Source organism: Saimiri boliviensis, chromosome 17 (genome assembly GCF_048565385.1).
Source record: "Saimiri boliviensis isolate mSaiBol1 chromosome 17, mSaiBol1.pri, whole genome shotgun sequence".
NCBI classification, from domain to species: domain Eukaryota; kingdom Metazoa; phylum Chordata; class Mammalia; order Primates; family Cebidae; genus Saimiri; species Saimiri boliviensis.
In genome coordinates this window covers 4282040-4305548 of record NC_133465.1, presented here as the reverse complement: position 1 = coordinate 4305548, position 23509 = coordinate 4282040, and the positions used below count along the sequence as shown (strand labels likewise).

The 23509-nt window shown below is 61.4% G+C and overlaps 3 protein-coding genes across 10 annotated transcripts in view; 1 reads left to right on the top strand and 2 right to left on the bottom strand.

Annotated features, from left to right (window-relative positions):
- Positions 1 to 10269, bottom strand: TBX2 (T-box transcription factor 2). The gene is made up of 8 exons (XM_010339986.3): positions 10184 to 10269; positions 8752 to 9601; positions 7383 to 7650; positions 6197 to 6343; positions 4942 to 5018; positions 4679 to 4842; positions 3645 to 4279; positions 1 to 1468 (listed from the first exon to the last, which is right to left on the bottom strand). Exons 2-8 carry the CDS (start codon positions 9147 to 9149, stop codon positions 1013 to 1015), a joined length of 2145 nt encoding a protein of 714 aa, XP_010338288.2. The 5' UTR covers positions 9150 to 9601; positions 10184 to 10269; the 3' UTR covers positions 1 to 1012.
- LOC141581930 (uncharacterized) lies at positions 9441 to 23209 on the top strand. Its single transcript, XM_074389098.1, has 3 exons — positions 9441 to 9480; positions 9668 to 10077; positions 15510 to 23209. The coding sequence occupies exons 1-3, from the start codon at positions 9441 to 9443 to the stop codon at positions 15942 to 15944; spliced, it is 885 nt and encodes a 294-aa protein (XP_074245199.1). The 3' UTR covers positions 15945 to 23209.
- Positions 16422 to 23509, bottom strand: part of BCAS3 (BCAS3 microtubule associated cell migration factor) — a 661861-nt gene continuing 654773 nt past the window's right edge. For 3 of the 8 annotated variants that reach the window (XM_039475903.2, XM_003929078.3, XM_003929077.3), the window contains one exon: positions 16422 to 17257. In XM_039475903.2, the coding sequence (XP_039331837.1) occupies positions 17109 to 17257 (149 nt within the window). In that variant the 3' untranslated portion in view covers positions 16422 to 17108. Of the gene's footprint in view, positions 17258 to 20402; positions 20494 to 23509 lie in introns of those variants that run through there. The other 5 variants (XM_010339707.3, XM_010339706.3, XM_039475902.2 and 2 more) reach the window with 3 other exon arrangements.

The following is a 23509-nucleotide window of genomic DNA, read 5'->3' as shown; positions in this document are numbered from 1 at the left end:
CCTCTGGTCCCTCCTTGCGCGCGTGCAGCGCCCCCGCCCCGCGCGGCCCACAGAGCGCACAGCGCCGTTCACTTCGCTTGGTAGCGTTTTATTGTTTTCTCGCGTTTTTGTCGTTTCGTTCTCGCTCTGGAGCGAAAAGTGAAAACCTGAGGTGGAGCCCGCGGGCCGGGCGAGCCAAGCCCGGGCGGAGGGGCCGAGGGGCCGGCGGGGTGGGGGCTCCTCCGGGGCTCGGGGCCTTCTCCCGCCGCCGAGGGCCCCTCCAGCCCTGTACAATATAGATGCTCACGTAAAATGGAAAAAAATTTAAATGTATGAGTTAATCTCTATATGTACACAGCAATGTACACCTTTGAATAAATTAATACCAATTTGCATATTCTGGGGACCTTAAAGCTTATTTACACAAATTACCATTTATTTCATAAATATTTTTTTTTCCCCTGGGGACTCAAGGCAGAAGTGCCACTCCCTACGCTGACCCAGGGCTGGGAGGCGTGCCTGTCTCTTCCGGGAAGAGGTGCAGGGACTACAGGACAGGTACCCTCCCAGCTCAAGTCTACACTGACTTCAGTCTCACTGGCTCCAGCATCCCTCAACCCAGCTTTTCTCTCGCGGTACAGGCCCAAGGCCCAGGGCTCTGGGACTCCCTCCGAGGCTCCCACCCCTGACCCCTGCACCTTCTGGCTTCTGCAGGGACGCTGGGCCCCGGATGAGGCCTTTCCCACTGGGCTGGAAGACCAGAGACACCCTCGGATGCCACCTTGACGCTGGAGTGGATCTGGACCGAGCCCAGCAGCTCCCAAGTTACTGTGTTTCCGGCAGCCTGATTCCTTGTTGAGGCCCAGGGAAGTGTCCCAGGCCCCGACTTGCCAGATGAGGCTTTATTCCGGCTGCTGCCGCCCACTTTTCTCCTTTATTTAAATAAATACCCATTCTGTGCTGTACACGTCCCAAGCAGCAGGGGCAGGCAGCCCCAGTGGCCTGCGAGGCAGGGGAGCAGCAGGGCAGCCCCTCACTTAGGCGACTCCCGGCCTGGGGAGAGGGCTCGCTGGCTCTCCAGCCCACTCACCAGTCTCTGGATGCTCTGCAGTTCATTGGCCGCCTCCTTGGCCGAGCCACTGGGCGACAGGGCAACGCGGGACGGGGCCCCTACTTTGCGGAGAGCCAGCTCGGGCAGGGGGCTGGGCTCTCGGCTGTTTCCGCCAGCAGCCTTGGAGCCCTCGGAGGAGGCCAGCCCAGTGGTGAGGAGGCTAGTGCTAGGCGGGATGGTGACCGGGATCTGGTAGGGGCTGAAGCGCAGGCGGGGCCGGGCACTGCCCAGGAACGGGCTGCGGGACAGGGAGCTGGCGGCTGCGGCGGCGGCAGCTGCAGCGCTAGTGGCCGGCAAAGCCGAGGCGGCTGCGGCCGCTGCTGCCATGTAGGTGTAGGGGTAGGGGAAGAGGCCTCCGAAAGTGGGCATTGGGATTCCCTGGAAGAAACAGAACAAGACAAGGGTTAGACATCCTGCCTGAGGTGTTTCTGAGGGTGGGCTGGGTGCTGGGCTGGGGTGGTGCTATCCCCAACACCTTGCCCTGCTGTTTTAGGTATGTAAAGACACAGCTTACCTAACTATAACCACAGGCAGCACACGTAAGCACGAGCCGGTGTGCCTGTGGCCAAAACCAGTTAGAAGGGGGAGATGGCTTCAGGCTACAATGCAAAGGCCTACAGTCAAGCTCTGTGCTGGGTATTACAGAAGGGGGAATGGAAAGCACAGGAAACGGGGCAGGCCTGGGGCCAGGCGGCAGGTAGGCAGCTTTGGCTGTCTTGGAGTTTCTGCTCATTCAGAACGGTGTCCTCACCACCCCTCCTATCTGCAGGCTCTGAAGGGCTGAGGGTGCCCAGGCTGGGGAAAGAGCCTTGCAAAGTCCCCTTCTGCCTGCTCACCTGCTCAGGGTTCTCCTGCCTTAGCCAAGAAGAGGGCACAGGTGCCAACCAGTTCATAAACTGGCCTGAACGTTCTACAGGGAACTCCTGGCAGCACCTCCCTGGCAGCTGAGGAAGGAATGCAGTCTTTGCCTGTGGGGGGCACTGCAGCCAGGAACCCCTGGACAAGCACCTTCCTGAGTCCATGAGGTCGGCCTCCTACATGGTCTGACCTTTGAGATAATGGCTCACTCCCCAGAGCAGGTGGGTATGGGGAGGAGGGCAGGGGGCTGAGAACTGTGCTGGGCTCCCTGAGAGCCTCAGGCCTGGCTCAAGCAGGGAGAAGCAAAGAGGTAGCCTCATCAGGCCTGAGAAAATGCCCTCCTGAGAGGGCCAGGCCCTACTGAGCATTTCAGACCTGGCATCTCAGGTTGGGAGGAAGGAGGGAGGCTTCAGATCTCTTCCTGATCTGAAATGTGGCTCTGCCTGAAGTCTGGTATGGGCTGCACTGGCCTGGGAAGGTAATCACCAGCAGCTCCAACAACGGACGCCTCCCAGGTCCGCACCATGCACCTGTTGCAAGGCTGTGACTGGAAACCCTGACTTCCTCATAACCTCTGTGATGCGGGTGATCATTACCAGTTTGTCTGGGGAGGAGGCATTCACATACACAAATAATGAGGAGTGCAGATGAAAGCTCTGGGCCCTGAACTCCATTCTCCGGAGGCTTCCCCTCCAGCTCAGAGCCCTAGAGGAGTGATGCTGATACCTCAAACACTCTACACACCCTAACACTGAGCTGTGCGTAAAACTCATTTCAGAATTGCCTGTGCTCCCCACCCCAACTTTTAAAACGTTTGCTTCTGAACCAAAGGAGCTTTCTCAGACCTGGATTCCTATTTTCCTTCCCTTGAGATAAGATCTCAAGGATTCAATTTGCCAGAAACCTCAGAGGGAAGAAAATGAATGAAGAGATTCCACATCTTTCCACAGGGAATATTCCACCCAAGCAACCAAAGAGGCCACTCTCCCCACCGGATCTCCTTACTGTGCCCCAGCCACATTTTCAACAACACTCCCCTGGGAGCTCAGAATTTCCATGGAGCATGAGGAGCTGAGTCCTCATTCCTGACATGTGTCTGGGGGTCTGGGGGAAGTCAAGGTAGGGGCAAGACCAGCCTTGTCCTTTGCCAGAGCAGAGGACTTTGCAGAAGGCCTGAGAGGGGCCAGAGACATCTGGGAGGGCGGGCGGTCAAGTTTCCAGAAAACAATGCAAACGCTCCTCCTCCCTTTGGCTGCCTGGCCACCCCAGCCTTTCAGGACAGAAGGGAGCCAAGGCTCTTCGCTCCCAAGAAAGATGTCCTCAGGCCAGGAGAACAGACTTCACAAAAGCCAGGGGCGGCTCTGGTTTGTGAGGGTCCGAAGAGTCGGATGGGCACTGCACTCCTCGCTGGCGCCACGGGGAAGGAAGCAGGCCCAGAGAGGGTCAGGGACTTGCCAAAGGCCACACGGGAGTCAGAAGCGTCGCCCTGGCCAGCCCCTGGACCTACAGCACAGTCCTTCCTCTTTGCTAAGAACCCAGGTGTCCTAAAGGGCGACCCGGGGCCTCCCCTGGACGGAGTTCTTGTCTGCCAGAGGCTCCCAGCGCCCCTGGCACCCCTCGGGCCCTCTGCTGGCCTCAGCCGCCAGCCCCCTGGCCTCCTCACTTGCTGGCACTGCCACGGGGTCACAGGCCTTACCTGAGATGCCAGCATGTGCTGGGAGAGGTGGAACGGGAAGGGCGCGGCGGTGCTTGCTGCGCTGGCCGCGGGACCCAGCCCGCCTGCGTCCAGCCCCGCGGCGGTCCCGGGCCCGCCGCCTCCGCCGTTGCCGCCGCCTGCCACCGAAGCCAGCAGGTGACCCATGCCCATGGCGGAGAAGGCGCCAGGGCCCATGGTGAACTGTCCGGGGTGCAGGAAGAGCGGCTGGCCGGCTCCCAGCGGCCCAAAGAACTGCTGCCCATGCAAGTGGCTGGAGAAGGCCAGGCCAGGCAGGTGTCCGGCGCCCAGAGGGGACGCACTGTCTGTCTGCACCACCAGCGGCGCCAGGCCGGGCTCCTTGCCCTCGGCCGCCTCCTTGCGCCCCTCGTCCTTCCTCCGAGCCTCGGTGCGCTCCTTCTCCAGGCCCCGCAGGCCGAACGGGCCGTCCCCGCCGCTCTCGGCCGGCTCCTTGCCCCTCTCTGGGCTGCGCCGCTCCCGGGCGCGCTCGGGTTCGGTCAAGCGAGGGGGGCTGGCGCTGCCTGGAGCCGGGCTGCGGCCTAGGGGCGCCCCCGCGCGCTCCTCGCTCAGCCGTTCCGGCTCAAGGTCGCTGTCCGCGGCACAGGACTTCTCCTCAGCTGCGGGGAGAGGGGGCGCGCCGGTTACAGGGGCCGCGGCGGAGGCCGACGCGCAGGATCAAGGAGACTCGGGAAGGGCTGCTCTCGGGGAGGCCGAGTCGGAGCAGCTGCAGGAGTCTGGCAAGGGGCAGCTGCAGATCACTTAATCCAAGACCCGAGATTTACAGTGGAAGGAACCAAGCCCTGGCGAGGAAACCCTACAGCCAGAGAATTACACGGCGCCCAAGGGCCAGGCTCGGAGGCGAGCTGCACCTTCTGGCTCTCGGGACCGCCCTCGCAGGGGAGTCCCGGGACGGAAACCCAGACACTCGCTGACGCTTCCTCCCTGGCCTTTCAGATGAGCCGGTTGACCACCCGCCACCCACGACCTCCCTTTCCCTTCTCCGGTCCGACCCTCACCTCGAGCCCGGTGCAGGCGCAGGGGACTCGGCGCTGCTCCCGGGGAGGGCGGTGGTTCCCTCGCGGGAGGAGGGTCGCAAGACGAGGCGTCCGACTCTGCGCCATCGCGCTCCGGCTTGCAGTGCTCCTCGTACAAGCGCAGAGACGGCAGCGTCAGCTGCTTCCTGGGGATGAGCGGAAGGAGCGGGTCAGCGAAGAGCGTATCCCTCCTGCGTGTTGTTCCCGCGGACACCCGCCACAGGGCTGCCGTGCTCGCCCCTCACCTTTTCTCCCGCCGGCCGTTCCCGGTGTCCCGGAAGCCCTTGGCAAACGGGTTGTTGTCGATCTTCAGCTGCGTGATCTGCGGGGACCGAGGGGGCGGCGCTAGGTCAGGCGGTGGCTCTTCCAGCCTGGTCGGGGGCACCCCGAGGTCAGCGGCGGGTGGCCACAGAGGGGAGACCCAGGGAGCGTCCACTTGGTACCCACCCCCCCGGGATGGGACGCCCCGAAGTGAGGCCGGCGGGAGGGCCTCGCGAAGTGGTCCTCCTCCAAAAACTTCATTCGAGGAATTATCCCTAGACAGGTCCAAAGTTGTGCCACTGAGTCTGAACCCGCCCAAGCATGCTCACCCGCCCGCGGGCTTGCGCAAGTTAAACGACCCCTCTCCTGAGCAGGCGCGCACAGAGACTGCAGAGCACACGCAAGGCCGCAGGTACACACAAAGCCAAATCACTCACCAGCCCGCGCACGCCAAGTATACACAGAACAAGCTCCCACAGAACCAAACGAATTCATCCGCCTCCACAGTTATCTAACACACCCCAAACTGAGCACGCACAGCCCAGCGACACTTTGGTTCACAAAGCCACAACGACAAGCACGGACACTCGTACCCTCTCTTTCACTCGACAGTGGCGCATAAGGGCACAGGCCTAGAGCGGTGATGCTCTGTCCACTAGAACGAGGGTGGAGAAGCCACAAGCAGAAAAAGCCCTTTAATTGGAAGGAAATTAAGCGCCTCCCAAGGGGTCTTGCGCCTCCCAAGGGGTCTGGACTGATCCAGAGCAGTAGCCAGGGGTGCTTTGGGGGGGCTGTCACCTGTCCCACCCTCTGGCTCCCCCGGGAGAGTGAAAACTGGGCCCCGGGTTCCCACCGTCCGGAGAGCCTGGGCAGATTGCCTCGGGCGCCCTCCTTCATTTACATTCTCATTCCCGAGCCAAGAAATAAACGAATAAAATGTAAAAATGTCTGCGCTGGTCCAGTCTCTGCTAATTGCTTAGTAAACATCTCCACCCGAGCGAGCGCCCAGCTGTTCGCGCGCCCTAGGGGAGCCTGCGTGTGCGCGCAGTGGGCTTGAGAGGGCGCCTGGAGGATTTCCGTGGGTGCTGACCGCAGGGATGCGAGGCTCGGGGCTCTGGAGCCGGTCGCAAGCGCCTGGATCCGATGCGGGGGGCTGCGGGGGCGGTGAGCGGACCGCTGGGACTGCACGGGTCAGGGGGCGTCGGTGCAGGGGCTGGGCCCACCGCCTGCCCCGCGCACCTTGTCATTCTGGTAGGCGGTGACGGCGATGAAGTCGGTCTCTGGGAACACGTAGGTGCGGAAGGTGCTGTACGGCAGCTTCAGGATGTCGTTGGCTCGTACGATGTGGAAGCGCGGCTGGTACTTGTGCATGGAGTTCAGGATGGTCTGCGGGGAGGGCGGGGTTCAGCCGGCAGCCACCAACCTCGGCCCCAGCTTTTCTATTCTTTGGGGACCTGACCTTTCCCTCTCTGTTTCTCTGTCTCTTTCTTGGCTCTTCCCCTTCCCCATTTTCTCCTGTCTCTGCTCTTTTCTCTTATTTCTTTTTCTTCTACTTTTTCTCTCACTTTTCTTTTTCATAGCGTCGCTTTCTCTCGCCATTAAAAAAAAAAAAAAATTCCCGGTTGGCAACAGAAATGAAACATAGCAAAATAAAACAAAACAAAAGCAAACAAACAAACAAACAAAAAGACCTCCCCAAAACCCTAAACAAAATAAAACCCTACAATTCCACTCTTAACATTCTCTTCCTTTCTGGCTCTGCAAAGGCCCCTAACCCCACAGGGAGAGGATTCCAGCCTTTGGGGGCTCACCAACTGCCCTACCTCAGAATGGGCTCTTCCTTTTGCTCTATGAAACCCCACCCCACCCCCCATTTGCTGGGGCCTTGCTCAGGCATGAATGGGGAGAACCCCCAAACCCTCTCCTTCTAGTTGGGCATCTGCCTGGGGGAGAAGGAAAAGTCTTAGGGAGGCTGGGGAGGGTGGTTTAACTTTTAAATCCCCTAGTCTTGGGGGAGGGCCAGGGACGCGGGGCTTGGTGGAAGGGTGACGGACAAGTTGAGGTCACGGGCAGGTCTTCCAAGCTCGGCACCTACAGGCCAAGACCAGGGTGACCTGCGGGGCCCCCAGCACTGCAGACCCAGTCCGGGCAGCACCTGCCTCCCTCTTGACCTAGAGGGGCCCTCCACAGCCTGATGAACTGAGATCGTGAGCTGCCTGGAGCTTAACAGCCACCAATCCCACCGTTCCCCAGGCTTGATGAGCCGGGCTCCGGTAGGCCACAGGGCAGTGACCCGGGCAGGAGTACTCTGGGGGTTTGCCCAGCGCTTCCCCCTGGGAGATCCTGGGGCCCTGCTCTCCTGCTCAGCTGCAGGGCCAGGTCGGCACTCTCCCGCCCGTTGTTCCCACCCTGCCCCTACACTCACGAAGCCGTGCTTGTCAGAGATGTTGTTGGTCAGCTTCAGCTTGTGGAAGGCCACAGGCTTGGCCATCCACTGCTCCCCCGTGGCTGGGCTGTCTGGGTGGATGTACATGCGTTTGGGCATCTCAGGGTCGGCCTTGCCTGCCACCATCCAGCGCGAGTTGTGGAACTTATAGCGGCAGTCGTCAGCGGCGACAATGTCCATCAGCAGGATGTACTTGGCCTTCTTGTCCAGGCCGCTGACTCGCACCTTGAAGGGGGGGAACATCCGCCTGGGAGGGAGGGAAGGGAGGAGATCCCATTGGAACCGGCTCTTCTGGGTCCGAGGACCCTCCTTCTCCTTTATTTCTCCCTGCTCCCTATGGCGCACACCGCTGCTGCCTGGCTGTTCCCCCTGTGGTCCTCTGCTCTGCCCTCTCATCGCTGCCCCGGGAGACCCCATATGTGGTTGTTGCTCCCGGGAGATCCCATTTCTGCCTGTCAGACCCTAAACGGCCTCCTTTGGGCCTTGTGCTCAGATCTGGGGACCCTCTTTCTTCCTGATCTGAGATGAAAGCCGACGACCAGGAGAGAAGTCTAGGTCCTTCAGAAATATTATCGCTTCTCCTGAATCTCCCCGAAATTCGTTCAGGGGAAATACCCACTTGGGACGGAAGCTCCCAGAAATAAATGTGGAAGGTGTCTGTATTGGGAACTGGGCTACAGAGCCTGATCAGACATCCCGGCCGTGCAGTTCGGGGGAAGAGGGTGAACCCGAGGCCTGGATTCTCGGTGGCTGAGTCAAGGATGGAGGGGCTGGGACTGTGGCTTTCTTCTGGCTTTAAGGCCTGGGGCGGCGGATGCGTCCAGGGCTTGGATCCTCGCGGTGGGGCAAGGGATTCCAGCCCAGTGACGCGGTGGGCTCGGCTGAGCCAGTGCTCGATACCGGGAACCGAGGGACCGGCCTGGGGCTAGCGGGGCGCGGGTCCCACTAGGAGCTCCGGGGTAGGAGCAGAGTCTGGAAGACGCTGAATTTCCCCCGAGCTCGGAGACGGACCCGGACGCAGAAGGGCGAGAGTGCGGGGCAGAGGAGACTGCCAGGGCCAAGCCCCGCGCTGGGACTCAGAACTGTTGGGGCTATTCTTTAGCAGCCTGTTTTCGTTTTATTTCATTCGGGGGATTTTAGTGTTTTTGTTTAAAAAAAAAATTACTCCAGCGCCAAACGAGAAAAGTCAACTTGGTTGTCTGTGGGAGCGAAGCGTGGCGTCAGGGCCAAAGCCTGGAGCCCGGGACCGGGAGCCGGGAGTCGGGAGTCCCGGGCTCTGCGCTGGTCGGTGCGGTCGCGTGCCCCAGCCCGCCCGCCCGCGCACCCTCCAGCCGGCCGGCCGCCCTACCTCCCCGACTTGGTGATGACCATCTCCGTGCCCAGCTTGTGAAACTGGTCCCACAGCTCCTTGGCCTCCAGCGTCACCTTGGGGTCGTCCTCCACCTCGTCCTCGGGCTCCAAGCTCTTGAGCGAGCGCAGATGCGCGGCGGGCGGGTGCGGGCCCAGTGCCGAGACGTGCAGCCCCGCCTCGGCCGCTGCTGCCGCCGCGGCCGCTGCCGCCGCCGCCGCCCCCGCCAGGCCCGGGTCAGGCAGCGGCTTGGCCAGCGCGCCGGGCGGCAGCGCGAGTGCCGGGAAGAAGGAGGGCTGCGCCGCCGCCAGGAAGGCGGACATGGGGAAGTCGGCGGGCCGTGGCGCGTGGAACGGGTGGTAAGCCATGGCGCTGGCCGCCAGCGCCGGCTCTCTCATCGGGACATCCGGCCCAGGCGCCCGGGGCCCGGGGCCGGGGGCGCGCGGCTCGGACCCCCGGCCCGGGCGGCGGCGCGCGCGGAGGACGGACGACCCGGGTGGCGGGCGCGGCAGCTGCTCCTCCGGGCTCTCCGTCCGGCGCACCGCCAGGGGCACTGGGCTCTGTGCGCGGGGGGCGGCGGGGGCTCTGCGCGGGGCCGGGCTGGGCTGGGCTGGCCCGCTCCGGCGCCGGGGACCACGCGCGACTGGTTAGATCTTGTCGTGATCTCTGGAAAACTGTGACTATCTCACATGTCCTGCCCAGCTCGGATCCCCTGCGCTAACGAGCCAGGCCCCCCTTGATTGCTGATTTTACGCTTTTTGGACCAATTGTGGGTCTCCGGGGGCGGGGTTTTGACAGCTCAGGCCAAGCTCCGGCCGGGAGGGGGGGCCTGGGAGAAGGTGTCGGAAGCCTTAGCAGTAAGAAAACATGTCAACAGAATAAAATATTAACCAATGACGGGCCGCCGGGCCCCGAGACCCCTCCTCCTGTCCCGGCCCCCACCGCCCGCCCGCGCCCACTGCCGCCTGCGCGGGACTGGAGAGCGCGGAGGGCCGACCTGACCCGCCGAAAGGGCCTAAGGCGAGGGGCGCCGGGGTCCCGGGGCCTTGGGGAAGGACCCGCAGCCGCACGCTGGCCCCAAGTGCAAAGCATTTACATGGCCCGGAGAGGAGAGGGGGCGCCCTCCTTCTCAAGTGCCTGGAGGCCCGGCCGCTCTGGCCGGCTCCCCAGATTGGCCTCCGACCCAGCTCCCGGTCGCGGCGCCGCCTGGGGGTCCCTGCGCTCCGGAGAGAGATTGCAGGCGCTGGAAAGCGAGGCCAGTGGGCGGGCGACTCGGGAGGCTCGGGCGGCCGAGGTCCCGGAGCGGATCCCAGGTGGCGGGAGCTGGTGAGTGGAGCCATGGCCGAGCCCTGCTGGGGCCGGCGCAGGCGGGAGCGGGACGCGGCCTTGCGCTGGGGAAACGCGGGGACCCCCTACCCGCGCCCGCGCTCACCGGAATACTCGGAAGGAACCTGGAGTTCTCCGCAGGCCCCGGCCCCGCCCTGAGTTTTCTGGAGGCTGGGAGAGCGGGTCCTCGAGGCTAGAAAGGTGAGCGCACCTTTCGCTGAGCACAGGGCGGCACTGCGCGGGCGGACCCCGGATTCTCCACCCGCGGCCCAACGAATTTTCGCCCTATCCGGTACCGGAGACGAAAGTCTACTTCATCCGAAATACCGGCATCCTCTTTTCGCCCTGTCAACCACTTTTTAAGAGTCTGTTCTCATCTCTCGGAGCCTCCTAAGTTCAGGAGTGCTAAGCAACGAATGCGGGAGTCGGGGTGTCTGGGAGCACCTATGACTGAAGCCCCCTCCTCCGCGATCAGTCTTGTCTTCTGTCTTCCGGCAGCCCCAGTATTTCCCCCCCACCCCACGAAGTGATTGTGTGTGTGTGTGTGTGTGTGTGTGTGTGTGTGTGTGTGTGTGTTTCGGGCCCGGTGTGATGCCCCCTGCGCGCAGCAAGAGCTGTAACTCAGGGTGTGCACGGGGAGAGTGGAGCGATCACGCACCTGCTTCCAATCGGGCTCGGGCGCGGACACTCAGGCTGATTCCTGGAGGTCGCGTTCCGAAGGAAAAAACAGAGCATACACTAACCACGGGTGACACTCCCACCCGTAAAACCGCGTGGTGGGCGCGTGCATCCCACATCCAACATTGACCCATGCAGGCGCCCGCCCGCTGCGCACACCGGTCGCAGGGCACCTCGTGTTGAACGTTGGGAACAACGTTTAAAGGCTGGATCTCTTCCGGCAGTGCGGATTTGGGACCTGCGGAAGCAGTTCGGCCTCTGCGACCGTTTTCCCTACTTTTCGGGACCGACCCCAGGGCACTCACAACTCATTACTGCAGGTATGAGCGCCGCCCCCGCAGGGTTTTCTCCACGACCTAGCTCTTGGCTGGGTCGCTCCTCTCTTAGTACCTTTTCTCTGGCCAGAACGAATCTTTGACTCCGCGCTGCGCAGGCTACGCAGCCGGGGTAGGATCCGTTGCAGTTTTGCACAGGCAAATACCTGCCGGCTCCACCTTAGGCGAGATGTGCCCCTTCGGGGAGGGGCCCTTGTAGACACGTTTGCGCAGCCGATGAGGTGACCAGATAACCAGGGCAGCTTTCCTTAGCCGGGTATCCAGGTACCGGCCTAGAAATCTGTGAATACATTTGCAAAGTCGAGTGTGAAAATGTGTGTGTGTGTGTGTGTGTGCACGTACTTTTGTCCTTGTAAGAGTATGTGTACATCTAAATGTGTGCGTTTTAGACATTAGTCCATCCATAGCTGGTCCAGGAGGTCAGAGGCCTGGAGAGTTTGAAACACGCAGGCCTGGGCTATTTAACCAAGAAACCTGGCGGCGACAGTGCAATGGCTGCCTCTGGGGACGGCGACCCCACCTACAGTGCCACGGACCTGTCCTCTGGCTTTCCAGGGGTCTGTCCCGGTCAGGATCCCACCGCCCGCCCCGCCCCGCCGTCCCGCAATCGCCCGGAGGTCCTGTGGCAGCCGCTCTGAAGTCTGTAGCGACCCCCAGCCAAACTCTCCGGCTAGGAATGCCGGAGGCTCATCGAAAACTGGCGCTAGGGAGGCCTGGGAGGCCCTGAAGCGGCGCCGTGCGGCTCCCGCTGGGCCCCTCCCCCGTCAGCCTCCCCCCCTTCCCAGGAACCCGCGCCCCTGGAGGACTCCCCGGGGCCGAGTGTGCGTGTTTCTTTAAGAGGCCCCGGGGGGCGCCTCGCAGGCCGCCCGGGGCTGGAGAGGGAGGGCGCGGGAGGGGGCGGCTGGCGCCAGGCGGCCGAGGCTGCACAACAAAGCTCCGGCCCCTGTCACTTCGCATCGGCCGGGCCCCGCAGACGGGCGGGGGACGCGCGCTCGGCCGCCCCTCCCTCTCGCAGGCGGTCTCCGACCCGGGCGTCGGATGAGCTCCGGAGGGTGGTGCGCGGACAGTGCGCCCGCGCTTCCCGCAACAGCGAAAGGGGGCGGGGGCGGGGGCGGCCTGGGCCCGGTGGGGCCGCGGTCCTGAGGCTGACGCGGCTGCCCTTCCGTCTGCTGGCCCCGCCATCCCTCGCAGCGTCGAGGGGCACTGCTGGGACCTTCCCCAGGTTGAGCCTCCGAGGTGGCAGGGGGTCCCCGCCGCTTCCTCGTCTGTGTGCGAGGCCGGGGTTGGGTGAGGCCGGGGTTGGGTGAGCCCGCGGGCAGGGGGCGGCAGATCCGGCTGTGCGGCCGTGTGGCAGCGGGGACGACGGACGTGCGTCCCAGTAACGGGGCGCGGGCTGCAGACTGGCTTCAGCGCTCGCTGGCAGACGAATGTGCCCAGGCTAAGCACAGGGGACGCGCGTGGCCCCGTGCTATGGGCAGCTGTGAGGGTGCCGCCGGGCGCCTCGGTCCCCGCCTGGACGTGGGGAGTGTGGGGGTGAAGGACACTCCCAGGACAGAGTCGCTTCCCATCACGGCTTCCCAGCCATACCGCACCTCCCGGAGCCCTGGCGCCAGCCAGCCCGGTTTAGCGGCCGGGCCGGGCTCCCCCGCGGTCCCAGGTCTGGCTGGGGTGGGGGCCGCGGCCTCCGTGACCCCAGCCCGCAGCGGCCCGGCCCGTCCCGTCCACTTAAACAAATTGCCGCTGACAGGCGCGCAGTCTCTCTGGAGCCGCCGCCCGCCTGTCGCCTCCCTCCTGTCCCAATTATCCCGCGCGGGGTCGGGCCAACTGGCTGGGATGGGGCGGGGGACGCGGGGAGAGCGGGCGGCCAGACTCCCTTCTTGTTGCGGGGTGGCCCAGGGTAGCGCCTCCGCAGCCACGGCCTGTGTGGCCCGGTCCCTCCTCATCCTGGCGGATGCGAGGGCAAGGCCCAGCCTGGCCTCTGCGGGCCGGGAAGGGTGTCGCTCTGCACCTGAGGGCGAGATCACGCGGCCAAGAACTAAGGCCGCATCCCCGCTGGACGTTGGATGACTTTCCCAGAGTTCTGGGGAACCCCGTAACCCTGGGAGCTGCAAGACGGCTCAGTGTCTCGGGGCCGCGGTTCCGCTGGTGGCGGCTGTATGCTTGGGAAAGCTGGGCCGCAGAAGTGAAGTGCGCGTCTGTGAACCTTCGTGCGTGGATGTGCATGGGGCAAGATCATGGGTGCGGGTTTCTGGGATCACGGGAGCGTGAACGGGGCGCTCGATTGAGTGGCTTGCAAGACGGGGTAGAGGGCAGGAAGGACCCAAAGGACGGGCCCACCTGCGACAGAGGGGCGGGGCTGCCGGGGCGCTTACAGGCTCTGGGTTCGCATTCGGAAACGCTTTCGAAGGGAAGCGGGTCCGGATTCCCTGGAGCAGCGTGGGGACGGCGCCCCACAATCCCGGGCTCTAGCTGCGCCGCCTCTGCCCTCCCCGCCCCTGCTAAGAGGCTACCTGGCCTGGCTGTCAACCTCTGCACCTCGAACCCTGGGTTTGCCTGGTGGACCCGCAGCTTGCCCTTTGCCTGCTTCGGCTCTGTGTCGCACTTCCGAGAAGGGCATGCTGCTCTCTCCCCTCCACTCCCTCCTTTACACTGAGGACCCTGAACCCCAGAGGTGCAGTCATTTACCCAAGACCACGTGCCTGCTGGCGGCAGAGCTGGGATGGGACCCTGGGACCTTAAAGAGAGCAAGTCCAAATCCACTCCCAAGGAGGCAGTACCGCTGAGCTGCCTACCCCTGCTCTTACAGCAAGGTGATCCTGAGATGCCAGGGCCGCCATCCTCCCCTGGGCTCTTGCTCTGAATTCGAGACATACAGGATGCACTGTCACTTTGCCTCTAGAGTCTCCAGTTCTAGCTCTGCAGGAGAGGGCTGCCTTCCAGCTGCACAGAGGCAAGGGAGCAGCTGCAAAGGCAGTCTCTCAGCCCCAGCCGGAAGCCTGATGGAGTCGGGATGGAGGTCAGCCGGGTCAGCATCCTGGATGGGATGGGAGCATAGGACAGGAAGCTCAGCTCTGATTTGGGTCCCTCTAAGGGAACTGGCCAGGGTATGAAGCATGAAGCAGCCAGGTGCAGACAGGGATGGGTTCACTAGGTGTGTGACTTTATGACCTTGGGCTAGGCCCTGCCCTACTCCGGGGCTCAGGCTTGCTTGCCATTGGTAAGAAATGAGGATCAAACAGAACTCTCAGGCACTTTCTAGTTTCGTGAGCCCCTGAATTGTGAAATAAAACATTACCACTGAGAAACCATATCCACGTCCAGACTGGTGGCCGCCTACCTGGCCTCCGCTCATTTACAGAAGGGCTGGCTGGCTCTGGTGTTCGAGCTTGTGTGCTTGCGTCAGCCTCAGGCCCACTGGGCCTTTTCTCATCCTAGACAGTACCCTCGCTCCTTCAGTTGCCACCCTGGCTCCCACCAGCCTCTTTCCAGATCATGAAGATATTCTTCCTTCAAATTGAGAGGAAGTCCATAGTCAAGTTGCCCGTTGACCTGGTAGTGCCGAGAGAATCGGGAGGTCACGTGGATTCCTAAAGGTCCCCTGGTCTGGCCACAGTTTGATTCATGCTCTGATGCCCTCCCAGGTGATGCCACCATGAGGTCTGCTGGGGCTGGGGTGAGTCCCCAGATTGCCCTGGATGTTATCAGTAGAGGAGAGGAAGCAGCTGTTCAGGGGCCAGTGGCCAGTAAAGACCCCACCCTGGGGCCCAGCTCTCACTTCCAGCTGATTACAGGCTATGGCAGGCTCCATAACCTCCCCAATTAGCCGGAGGCCAGGCCCAAAGCCCTTCTGATAACCTGAGCTCTAGTGGCAGCCGCTGTGGGGCCAGCTTATCTGGCCTCTCTTATCCTCACCCTTCCCCCACATACTCAAAGAGTTGCCCTGGCTTTGAGCAGATGAATAACCAGATTGTCCTGCAAGCTCAGCCGGCAAGTCCAGCCCTACACCCACCACTTTCCCTGCCCCGGGGAGGCCACAGCTGTTTTGCCCCCGCTGGAGGGGAAGGGCCAGGCCAGGGAGGACTTCTGACTCTCTAAGCTGCCAGCCAGTTCCCTGAATGGCTGCGAGAGACCCTGGCAGCAAGGTCTCTGCCACAGCCACGTGTCCTAGGGTGGTTTCAGAGGGGCTCATGCTTCCTGGGGCAGGGAGACAGGCCATGGGCAGCACGCACAGGTAGCCTGGTAGCACTCTCCTCCTTGTCCCTTTCTGACTGGCTTAGCTGGGTGTAGGGGCACTGCCAGGCCCATCAATAATTCAGCAAGATGGGGAAAAGCCGCAGCTCCTCCAGCACCCCCTACTGCTGGGGCCAGGCTTGTGTTCCTAGCATGCCTCAGTTTGGCATGTGACTTCTCACCCTGCAGGTGCCCAGGCTTAGCCCACCCCGTGTAGGATCTTCTTTCAGCCTACAGAGCCTACTGGGATTCAACAACCCTCCACCTGTGCCTCCAACGTGCTCAACTGATCTGGCAGAGGGAACTGACGATGAGGGTCTCTCGGGCACCAGGGATGGGATGGGTGTGTGTGAAGGGGGCAGGGTCCCCAGGGGCGGTCACAGCTCTGGCGGGACAGTTGCATGGGAAGGCCTGCTTGTTTGTGAGCTCAACTTTTCTATGGCTGTTCCATTAAACTTAACCCAAATCACTCCTGGCTTCGTGGGTTTCCTTCCATTCTCCAAGGCCTCCCCGGGGTCTCTGGGAAGTGTGGGCCAGGGAAGGGGCACTAGGACTAGCATTCGTCTCCTTCCTGCTTCCTGCTCAATACACCATTTGTCCTCCCTGTTCCCGTCTCCTTGTTGACACTCATTTTAGGTCCAGAAGTGGTGGCGGTGGGGCAGGGGACAAAATCAGGCACGTGTCATCTGAAGATTCCAGCCAGGTTTCCCGAGATACCCACCTTCACCTGACCGCCCTTCCATCGTCTGAGTTTGAAGAGAGAAGCAGTTACAAGGCGCCCCCCGGAAAAGGCTTTGCCAGGCTCTCCTCCCCACAGCAACCCACCAGGACGTGGCTAGGCAAGACCCTCAGGCAGGAGGGTCCAAGCCTGTGGTACCCCAATAACTCACTGCCTCTGGTAACGGGCAAGATGCTTGAAGAATGGGCTTAAATCAGGCCCCATCCAAATTCCAGGGCAAAAGTTCTCCTTCCCATTCCAACCCTCCACGGACTCCTTCTGTCCCCGGGTGCACATGAAAGGGGGCGTTGGGATCCTGGGCGCTCAGGCCACAGGACTCTGCTCAGCGTTTGGAGCGGACCCTGACCCCAGCAACTCAGGGATAGACACCAATTGCAGCATGATTTATTGGACAAGACGTGCACTTTTCGACAGGGCCTCAATAACCACGGTTTCCTTCACTGAACAGTACAGGACCAGGATAAAGGGGCTTAAAGATAAGAAAGACAAACTCTTCCCATCAACAGATGCGGAGAGAAGGGAGGAAGAAGAGGTGTCTCCTCCTGCCCTAATACTCTGGGCCTCAGTTCGCCCCGTGCTGGAGGGGGGCTGACCAAGGGAAGCTGGGGCAGCATGTATCACAGCCAGACGTGACGTGAGGCTGTGGCTGTCTACTCAGGGTCAGGAAGCCCGGCTGGACCATCGACCCTGCCCCCACTCAGGCCCCCAGATCTGGTCACTGTTCCAGACCCCTCCTCCCCAGTGGATCTGGTTAAAAAATACAAAAGCGGATCCAATGCAGCAGGATGTTATGTGCAAACACACACAGGGACTGGGTTTCTGCAGTCTCTCCTGGCCACAGCCTCCACTGACAGGTACGGAGGGCAGGAACGCCGAGGTGCTGGGAGAAGGTCTCTTCTCCATCCAGGTAGGATGGGCGGCTGCTGTCACTAAGCTTGGGGAAGGTGTTGATGAAGGAGGAGCAGAGACTGAAGGGTAGGACCAGAGGGGGGCTTCTCCCCTCCTCCAGCAGGGGAGGGGGCCGGCCAGTCAGAAGCAGTTGCTGGTACCTACGGGAAGCCAGTCGGGAAGAGGCTGAGGGGCTGGCTCTCATTGGTGGGCAGCGGAGATCGGTAGCCATCAAAGTTTCTTGGGATGCTGCCACTGGTGGAGCCTGAGCTGTTACTCAGAGTCTCGATGCTTCCCTCTCGCTGAAGTTCTGCAAGACAGGAGAGGGCCAGGCCTGGTCAGAGTTGGGTCTGGGGAGCAGGGGCACCACCTGGGCTAGGCTGCCTGCCTTGAGGCATCATTCTGGGTTCACTTGTGTCCTTCCACAGGGGGATCCTCACCTGCTCCCTGGATGGGCAGGGGGTAGCTCAGGGCACAGAAAAGCTCAGCCAGGGGAGGGAAAGCCCCTTGGCTGGCAGACTCCGGTGCAAGAGCATGGTCTTTCCCTGTTGCGAGAAGCCCTTTAGCCCCAAAGCACGACCACCCTGATGATGTGTGTGGACGGCACCGCTCTTTGCGGGGCCCGAGCCCGAGCCTGCACACACACTCATGCTCAGCCAGCATGCCCCCAACTCCACAGTGCCTCTTGTCCCGGCTCTACAGGGGAGGCAGGTGGGGAGAAGCCAGGGTACCGGAGGGCCCGAAGCGCCCCTGCCTGATCTGTCCCCACCTCCCCTCTCCTGCCCAGCCTGTGCCTGGAGCTTCCGCCTGGCATTGCCACTCACTCATTCACTCAGGCTCACGCACACAGTCCGCCTGCTGGCCAGGTCTTGGCTCATCTTTGGCACCTCCTGGCAAGTGTCCTGTTTCCCTGGGAGGGATGCCTGGTTTGAGGGGCCACTCCACTGAAGAGAGGGGTCCCTGTTTGTCTGAAGTACCTCCTTTCTCCTTTCCTCTCAGGCCCCAAGTCTCCGGGAGGCCCCTCAGCGTCAGCCTGAAAGACAGGCAGGGAGCCCTGCCCACCTCTTCTCCACCTCCCTGGCTGTGCACATGCATGTTCTCATTTCAGATATGGCAGCCTGACCCATCTCATTCAGCTATGGGCCCCTCCAGCGTCCCACCATCTCCTGACCTAAGTCAGGCCCTGGAGTAGGTGGGCTGGGAACAGAATTCCCTGTTTGCTGAGTGCAAGGAAGAGCCAATTACTTGCCTCTTTGAAGGTGGTCAGTTCCTATTCCCTTTCGGTCTACCCCGGGGGCTCTGACACGTGGGCATACACACACCAGGCAGTGTCTTGAGTCTGCCCTAAGCCAAGATGTGTAGACCTGCAACGTCTCCTTCTCTAAGGGACGCTTATGACTGAGGGGGCCTGGCCTGTCCACCAAGGACTGCAGGACCTCAGCGCAATCATTTGAAACAGCAAGATGCGCACAAATGTTGCCCTCATCTGGCCTGGCTCGAGACCTTGGTCTTCAGCCTGCAGCCGCTCCCAGGCCCCCTGCAGCCGCACGCGCAGCACAGCTGGCTCTGGTTAGGGAATGAAGGGGTCATGGCCTTCACTCCTGGACCGGCCAGCCAGGAACGAGCCACCGACCCCCACTCCCTGCAGGCCCCAGGAGCAGCAGCCACAGAGTGGAGTGGGGAGGAAGTGGGCGCCTGGGCCGGGGGCCGGGAGGGCTGGGATGCCCTCGCCGAGTCTGTGGCCCGGGTCTCGGTGGGACGGTTCCCTGGGACACCATGGCCTCTCGGCTGATTGGGGGAAGAGGCGGATGGGACTGTGGACAGGGGCTGAGGGCCTGGCTATGGTCCCTGACCTCTAAGGGACACTGGCTGCCTGGGAAAGTCAAGAGCTGTCTGGATAAGGATTGAAAACAAGGCAAGTAGGATCTCTTTTTCCTGTTCCTTCTTCAGTATCACCCTAATTTGTGGGGACAGGCCATTGTGCCATGAGATGGAGAGGATGGGAAAGCCAAGAGCAGACCCTGGGAATTCTACATGGAAGCTCCAGATTCCAAGAGAGCCCCCTCTGTTGCCTTCCTTCCCCACAAGCGAGCCGAGGCGATGGATCTGGGGCCCCACCGCCCTCAAGCGCGGCCGGCCGGCACTAGGGGGCGCTGACAGCAGGACCAGGCGGGCGGGAGAGGAAAGAAAAGCAGGGGCTTCCTTAGGATCGGGGGGTCACGCCTAAGGAAGAAGGCCCCAGAGGAAGGACCCACCGGGATGGGGAAGGCTGGCCCTTTTTTCACAGCTGAGGGACAGCTTCAACGGCCTTGATGCAAAACACCCCCATGTCCACACTGCCAAGGAGGCCAGGAAACAGGAGCCCGGGCCCCGGCTTGGCACCACCGCTGTCCCTTGGCACAGGCCCCCAGCAAAGACCCCAGCAGCCTCAGCGGCCCCACCAGCGGGTCTTCGTGGATGCACCCCAGCCCATCACACCACAGAGCAGAGACAGGCGCCCAGCCTACAAGATGAATGTGCTCTTCCCGGGGCCCAGGGGCGGCCTGAGCACCTTGCTCGAATTCTCCCTGTCCCAGTCAGGCCCGGGGAAGATGGACTGGGGCAGGCTTCTCCCTCGCCCCCGCCTGAGGGTGACCAAGGCTCTGCTGAACTTCTGTCTCCTCTGCCTCTGCCCTGGCTAAGCCTGCACTGTGCGCCTCGGTCTCCTCATCTTGCTTTTCGTCTGTGTGAAAGCCCTCAACCCCTCCTGAGAGTCCTCAAGGCAAGGTCTGAACTCCCCAGCACTACGAAATGGCCTTGCATGACCTGCCGCCAACCCCTCACTAGCGGTACCCGGTGTACCTGAGGCACAAAAGGGATGAAGCCATGTGCTGCGTGGCCCCTCCAGGGGCTCTGGGCTTCTGGGCCTGCGCTCACAGAACTCGCTCCGACTAAAATGCCCTTCACCGGCTCCCTGGCCCCAGAACACCCACTCATTTTCCAGAGTTTAGCACCAGCGTCCACTCCTCTGTGGGCTCGTCCCGTCCCCTCGCAGAGCCCGCCGGACCCCACCCTGCACTGTGCTGACTCCTAGCCCAGCCCCCCCATGTGTCTCCTCATCCAGGGGAGAGCCCCTCAGGGGGCTTCTCTGCCTTATCTCTGTATCCCTAGTGGCCTGGAAAATCATGGGTGCCCTAAACATTTCTAGAATGAATGAATGAATGATGTGGGAAGGGGAGGTGGGGGCCCATTATTCAACACAGACTCACAGTGAAAGAAAGGGAGGCCTGCTGGCCCTGGGGCAGCCTGGTGGGCACTCTTCTCCAGGCCTCCTGTCAGACCCCTTCTCTTCCTCCCCCTGCAGACAGGGGTGTGTGTGTGGGAAGTGGCGGGGAGGAGGGCTGCTCAGATCCCCGCTCCGTCATCCCGGCCGCCCAGCCCTAGGACAAGCGGCAAATGGAAATGTGTGGCCTTACCTTCCTCCATCCCGAACGCATGCTTTGTTACTGTTGGGTTGATCACGGACGCTGGGCTGTTGGCATTGTTTTTTTTTTCCTTTTTTTTTCCCTTTTGAAAAGAAAAGCATTGAGGAATCTTTTTGGAAAAGATGGACAACGATTGAGAAGTACACTGATCTCTGCAAGCAGGTGGAGAGATGTCAGGAGGCACGGGGCACACCGGGGGGAGGGGAAGCTTGCAGTTGAGGAGGACAGTGACATGCACGTGTCAGGGCTAGGGACCAATGCATCTCGGGGGTCCCAGAGATGGAAGTGCTGTGACAGAGGGAGCCAAGACCCTGTTCCACGTGGGGGAGGGGAGGAGTGACAGGCTCAGCATGAGGAGCAGTTGCAGGAAGTGGGAGGGGTGGGGACCTATGGCACATGCAGTGCCAGATGGGGCCCCATGCGGGTGGGCTGCCAGACGAGGACAGGGAGACAGACTGCAGTTTTCAGGGATGCCCTTGGACCTTCTGACTCAGTGACCCAACTCCCGGCTGCTGCCCTCCTCCCCAACTCCCGATACCCCCAGGTCTGGGCAGCTGTCCTGTGGCTGAGACGGCCCTCTGGGAGAAGACCGTCAGGAACCTGCCAGGGCCGGGAAGAGAGTGCTGGGGGCTCTGTGGCAGGGAATGAGCGTCCCCAGCTGCCTCCCCCCTTAGCTGTGTGCAGATTCTGGTCAGTGGGAAAAGCTCTAAAAGAACTTCTTCTCCAGGCCCCAAAGTAGGGCAGGAGAGGAGTGGCTTCCAGACAAGTGGCTAGACCCAGTCACCTCACTGTGACCTTGCATTCTCCAGGAATGTGGTCCCCTGGTCAGGGGGTGCTATATAGCAAAACCAAGAAGAGGAAGCAGCCAGTAGCCCTGGGTCTGCAGCTGCTCCCCCCACCCCCAAGAAAGAATGGCTGCTGGTGCGGGCCACAGGATGCTGGCAGCTCCGGCATCACTGAGACCGGCCCCTATGCCCACGCTGGACAGCCATCCCCGTTGGCTCATGTTGGAAATGGGCCTGTTACCCTCAGCTGCCCTTCTATGCCTTGGGCCAGGATGGACAGACCACAGGGGTAGGGGGATAATGAATGAGTAGTGACTGACAGGTGCCTCTGCTGTCATGAAATAAGTGAAGGATGAGACAGCTTGATCCTTGGTACTACTGTTCTTAGGGTGAAAAAAAAAAAAGGAAGGTGGATCCTCATGCTGCCCCACTCCATATGGAGTGAGGTCCAAACTCAAAGGTGTTAGAGGGGCTGGCCTTGTGAGAGAAGCAACCCTGGCCACCAAGGAGCCTGTGCCGAGGAAGATGGGGCGGGGTGTTCTCTGTGAGGAGGCAACGGCACAGCTGCCCACACCTTGCCCAGCGTGCAGCATGAGCCCCTGCCCCTCTGCCCACGGTGTGGTGCTGTGTCCCCTTTGCCAGGCTGTGAGTTGATGGGCAGCGGACTCTCTGGGAGGGGTGAAATGCGGAGAGCACAGGGCCTATATGAGATGCAGGGAAAGCTGGGGAGACCAAACCAGGGGCCCCAGCAGCAGGTCAGATCTGAAGTTAGGCCGGGTCAAGTGGCTCACACCTGTAATCCCACACTTTGGGAGGGCAAGGCAAGAGGATCACTCGAAGCCAAGGGTTCAAGACCATCCTGGGCAATACAGCAAAACCGTGTCCAAAAATCAGAAGATTAGCGGGGGCATGGTAGCACATGTCTGTAGTCCCTGCTACTCAGGAGGCTAAGGCAGGGAGATCCCTTGAGCCTAGGTATTCCAGGCTGCAGTGGGCTATGACTGTGCCACTATACTCTAGCCTGGCTTCCGAGCTGGACAGCCAGGAGTACGTCTGGCCAATCAGAGGCCCTGAGAAAAGCTCCTCTGGCTTGTGGTAGTGGGGTGGGGGACACTGAGCCCTAGTCTCAGCGACCTGAGAGGAGCCAGAGAGGGCAGCGCTCTGTGTGTATGTGGTTAGGAAGAGGCCGCCTGGGGCTCCTGGCCTGGGGCTTCGGGCAGCTCTGGCACTCCTGCTACCACAAAAGGAGCAGCGTCTATGGCTCTGTACATGAGCGTCAACATGCTGCCCGCTGAAGGGATTGGCGAGCACTGCGAGTGGGTCCTGGCTGCAGCTCTGCACCCAAGCTGCCTGGGGAAGCAGGAGGAAACCTCAGGGTTCAGCCTGACCCCGCTCCCACAGCTCCTCCCCTTCCAGCAGCGAGGGGAGGATGTTTTCCGAAGCCTCAAGAGAACCCGAGAAAGGCAGAGGGGCAGTGTCTGCCCAGGCTGGTGGAGGCATTTAGGGAAGTGGTAAAGAGCACAGCCCTGGCCAGCTGTACCTGGGAGACTTTGGGAAAGTTACTTGAATCTTTGTCAAGCCTGAGGTTCCCGAACATGAGGTTAACATGTCTGTGTCACGGCCTGGTTCTAAGAATGAAATGAAATAATGCATGTAGAGTGCATCACAAAGTGCTTAACGCTTCCAGTCAGCAAATGTGAGTTACTATTATTGCTGCAATCGGATTAGTCACTGTGATGATCCGCAGGGCTACAGGGTCCCTCTCCAGCCTCCCTCCCGGGGAGGTATCTCTGCCATCCAGGCTCTCATCAGCTTGGCTTCCACGGGAGCTTGGGAAGGAGTCTTTCTTTTTAATCAAGAAATGGCCCAGGGAGGAAGATGGCAGATACGTGTTTACAGCTTTTCATTTCCCTCCTTGCCTCTTTGCAAATACCCTTTTCCAAGATGGAAAATAAATTTCTAATCCTGTTGACACGCATCGATTTTTCCCTCCTGCACCCACCTCTCAGCTCTCCCACATCAGCAGGGGCTATGGTTAAGACCCTTGCCGGGGCTGGGCTCGTGGTAGCCCAGGGGAGCAATGGCTGCACGGCATACGGCAGACAGTGAGCTGCCAGAGCTTGCCCAGCACCTGGCTTTGAGGAGGTGTGCAACCAACAGCTTTGGTCCCCTTCTGCCTGGGGCTTCTTGAATGGGAAGTGAGGTACATAGTCGGGGAGACCCTCTCATTAGGAGGTCAGGCATTTTCTGCATTTTCCCCTTGATGGGACATGGGAGGTAGAGACCAGGGGACCACAGGACCGCTAGAAGTTC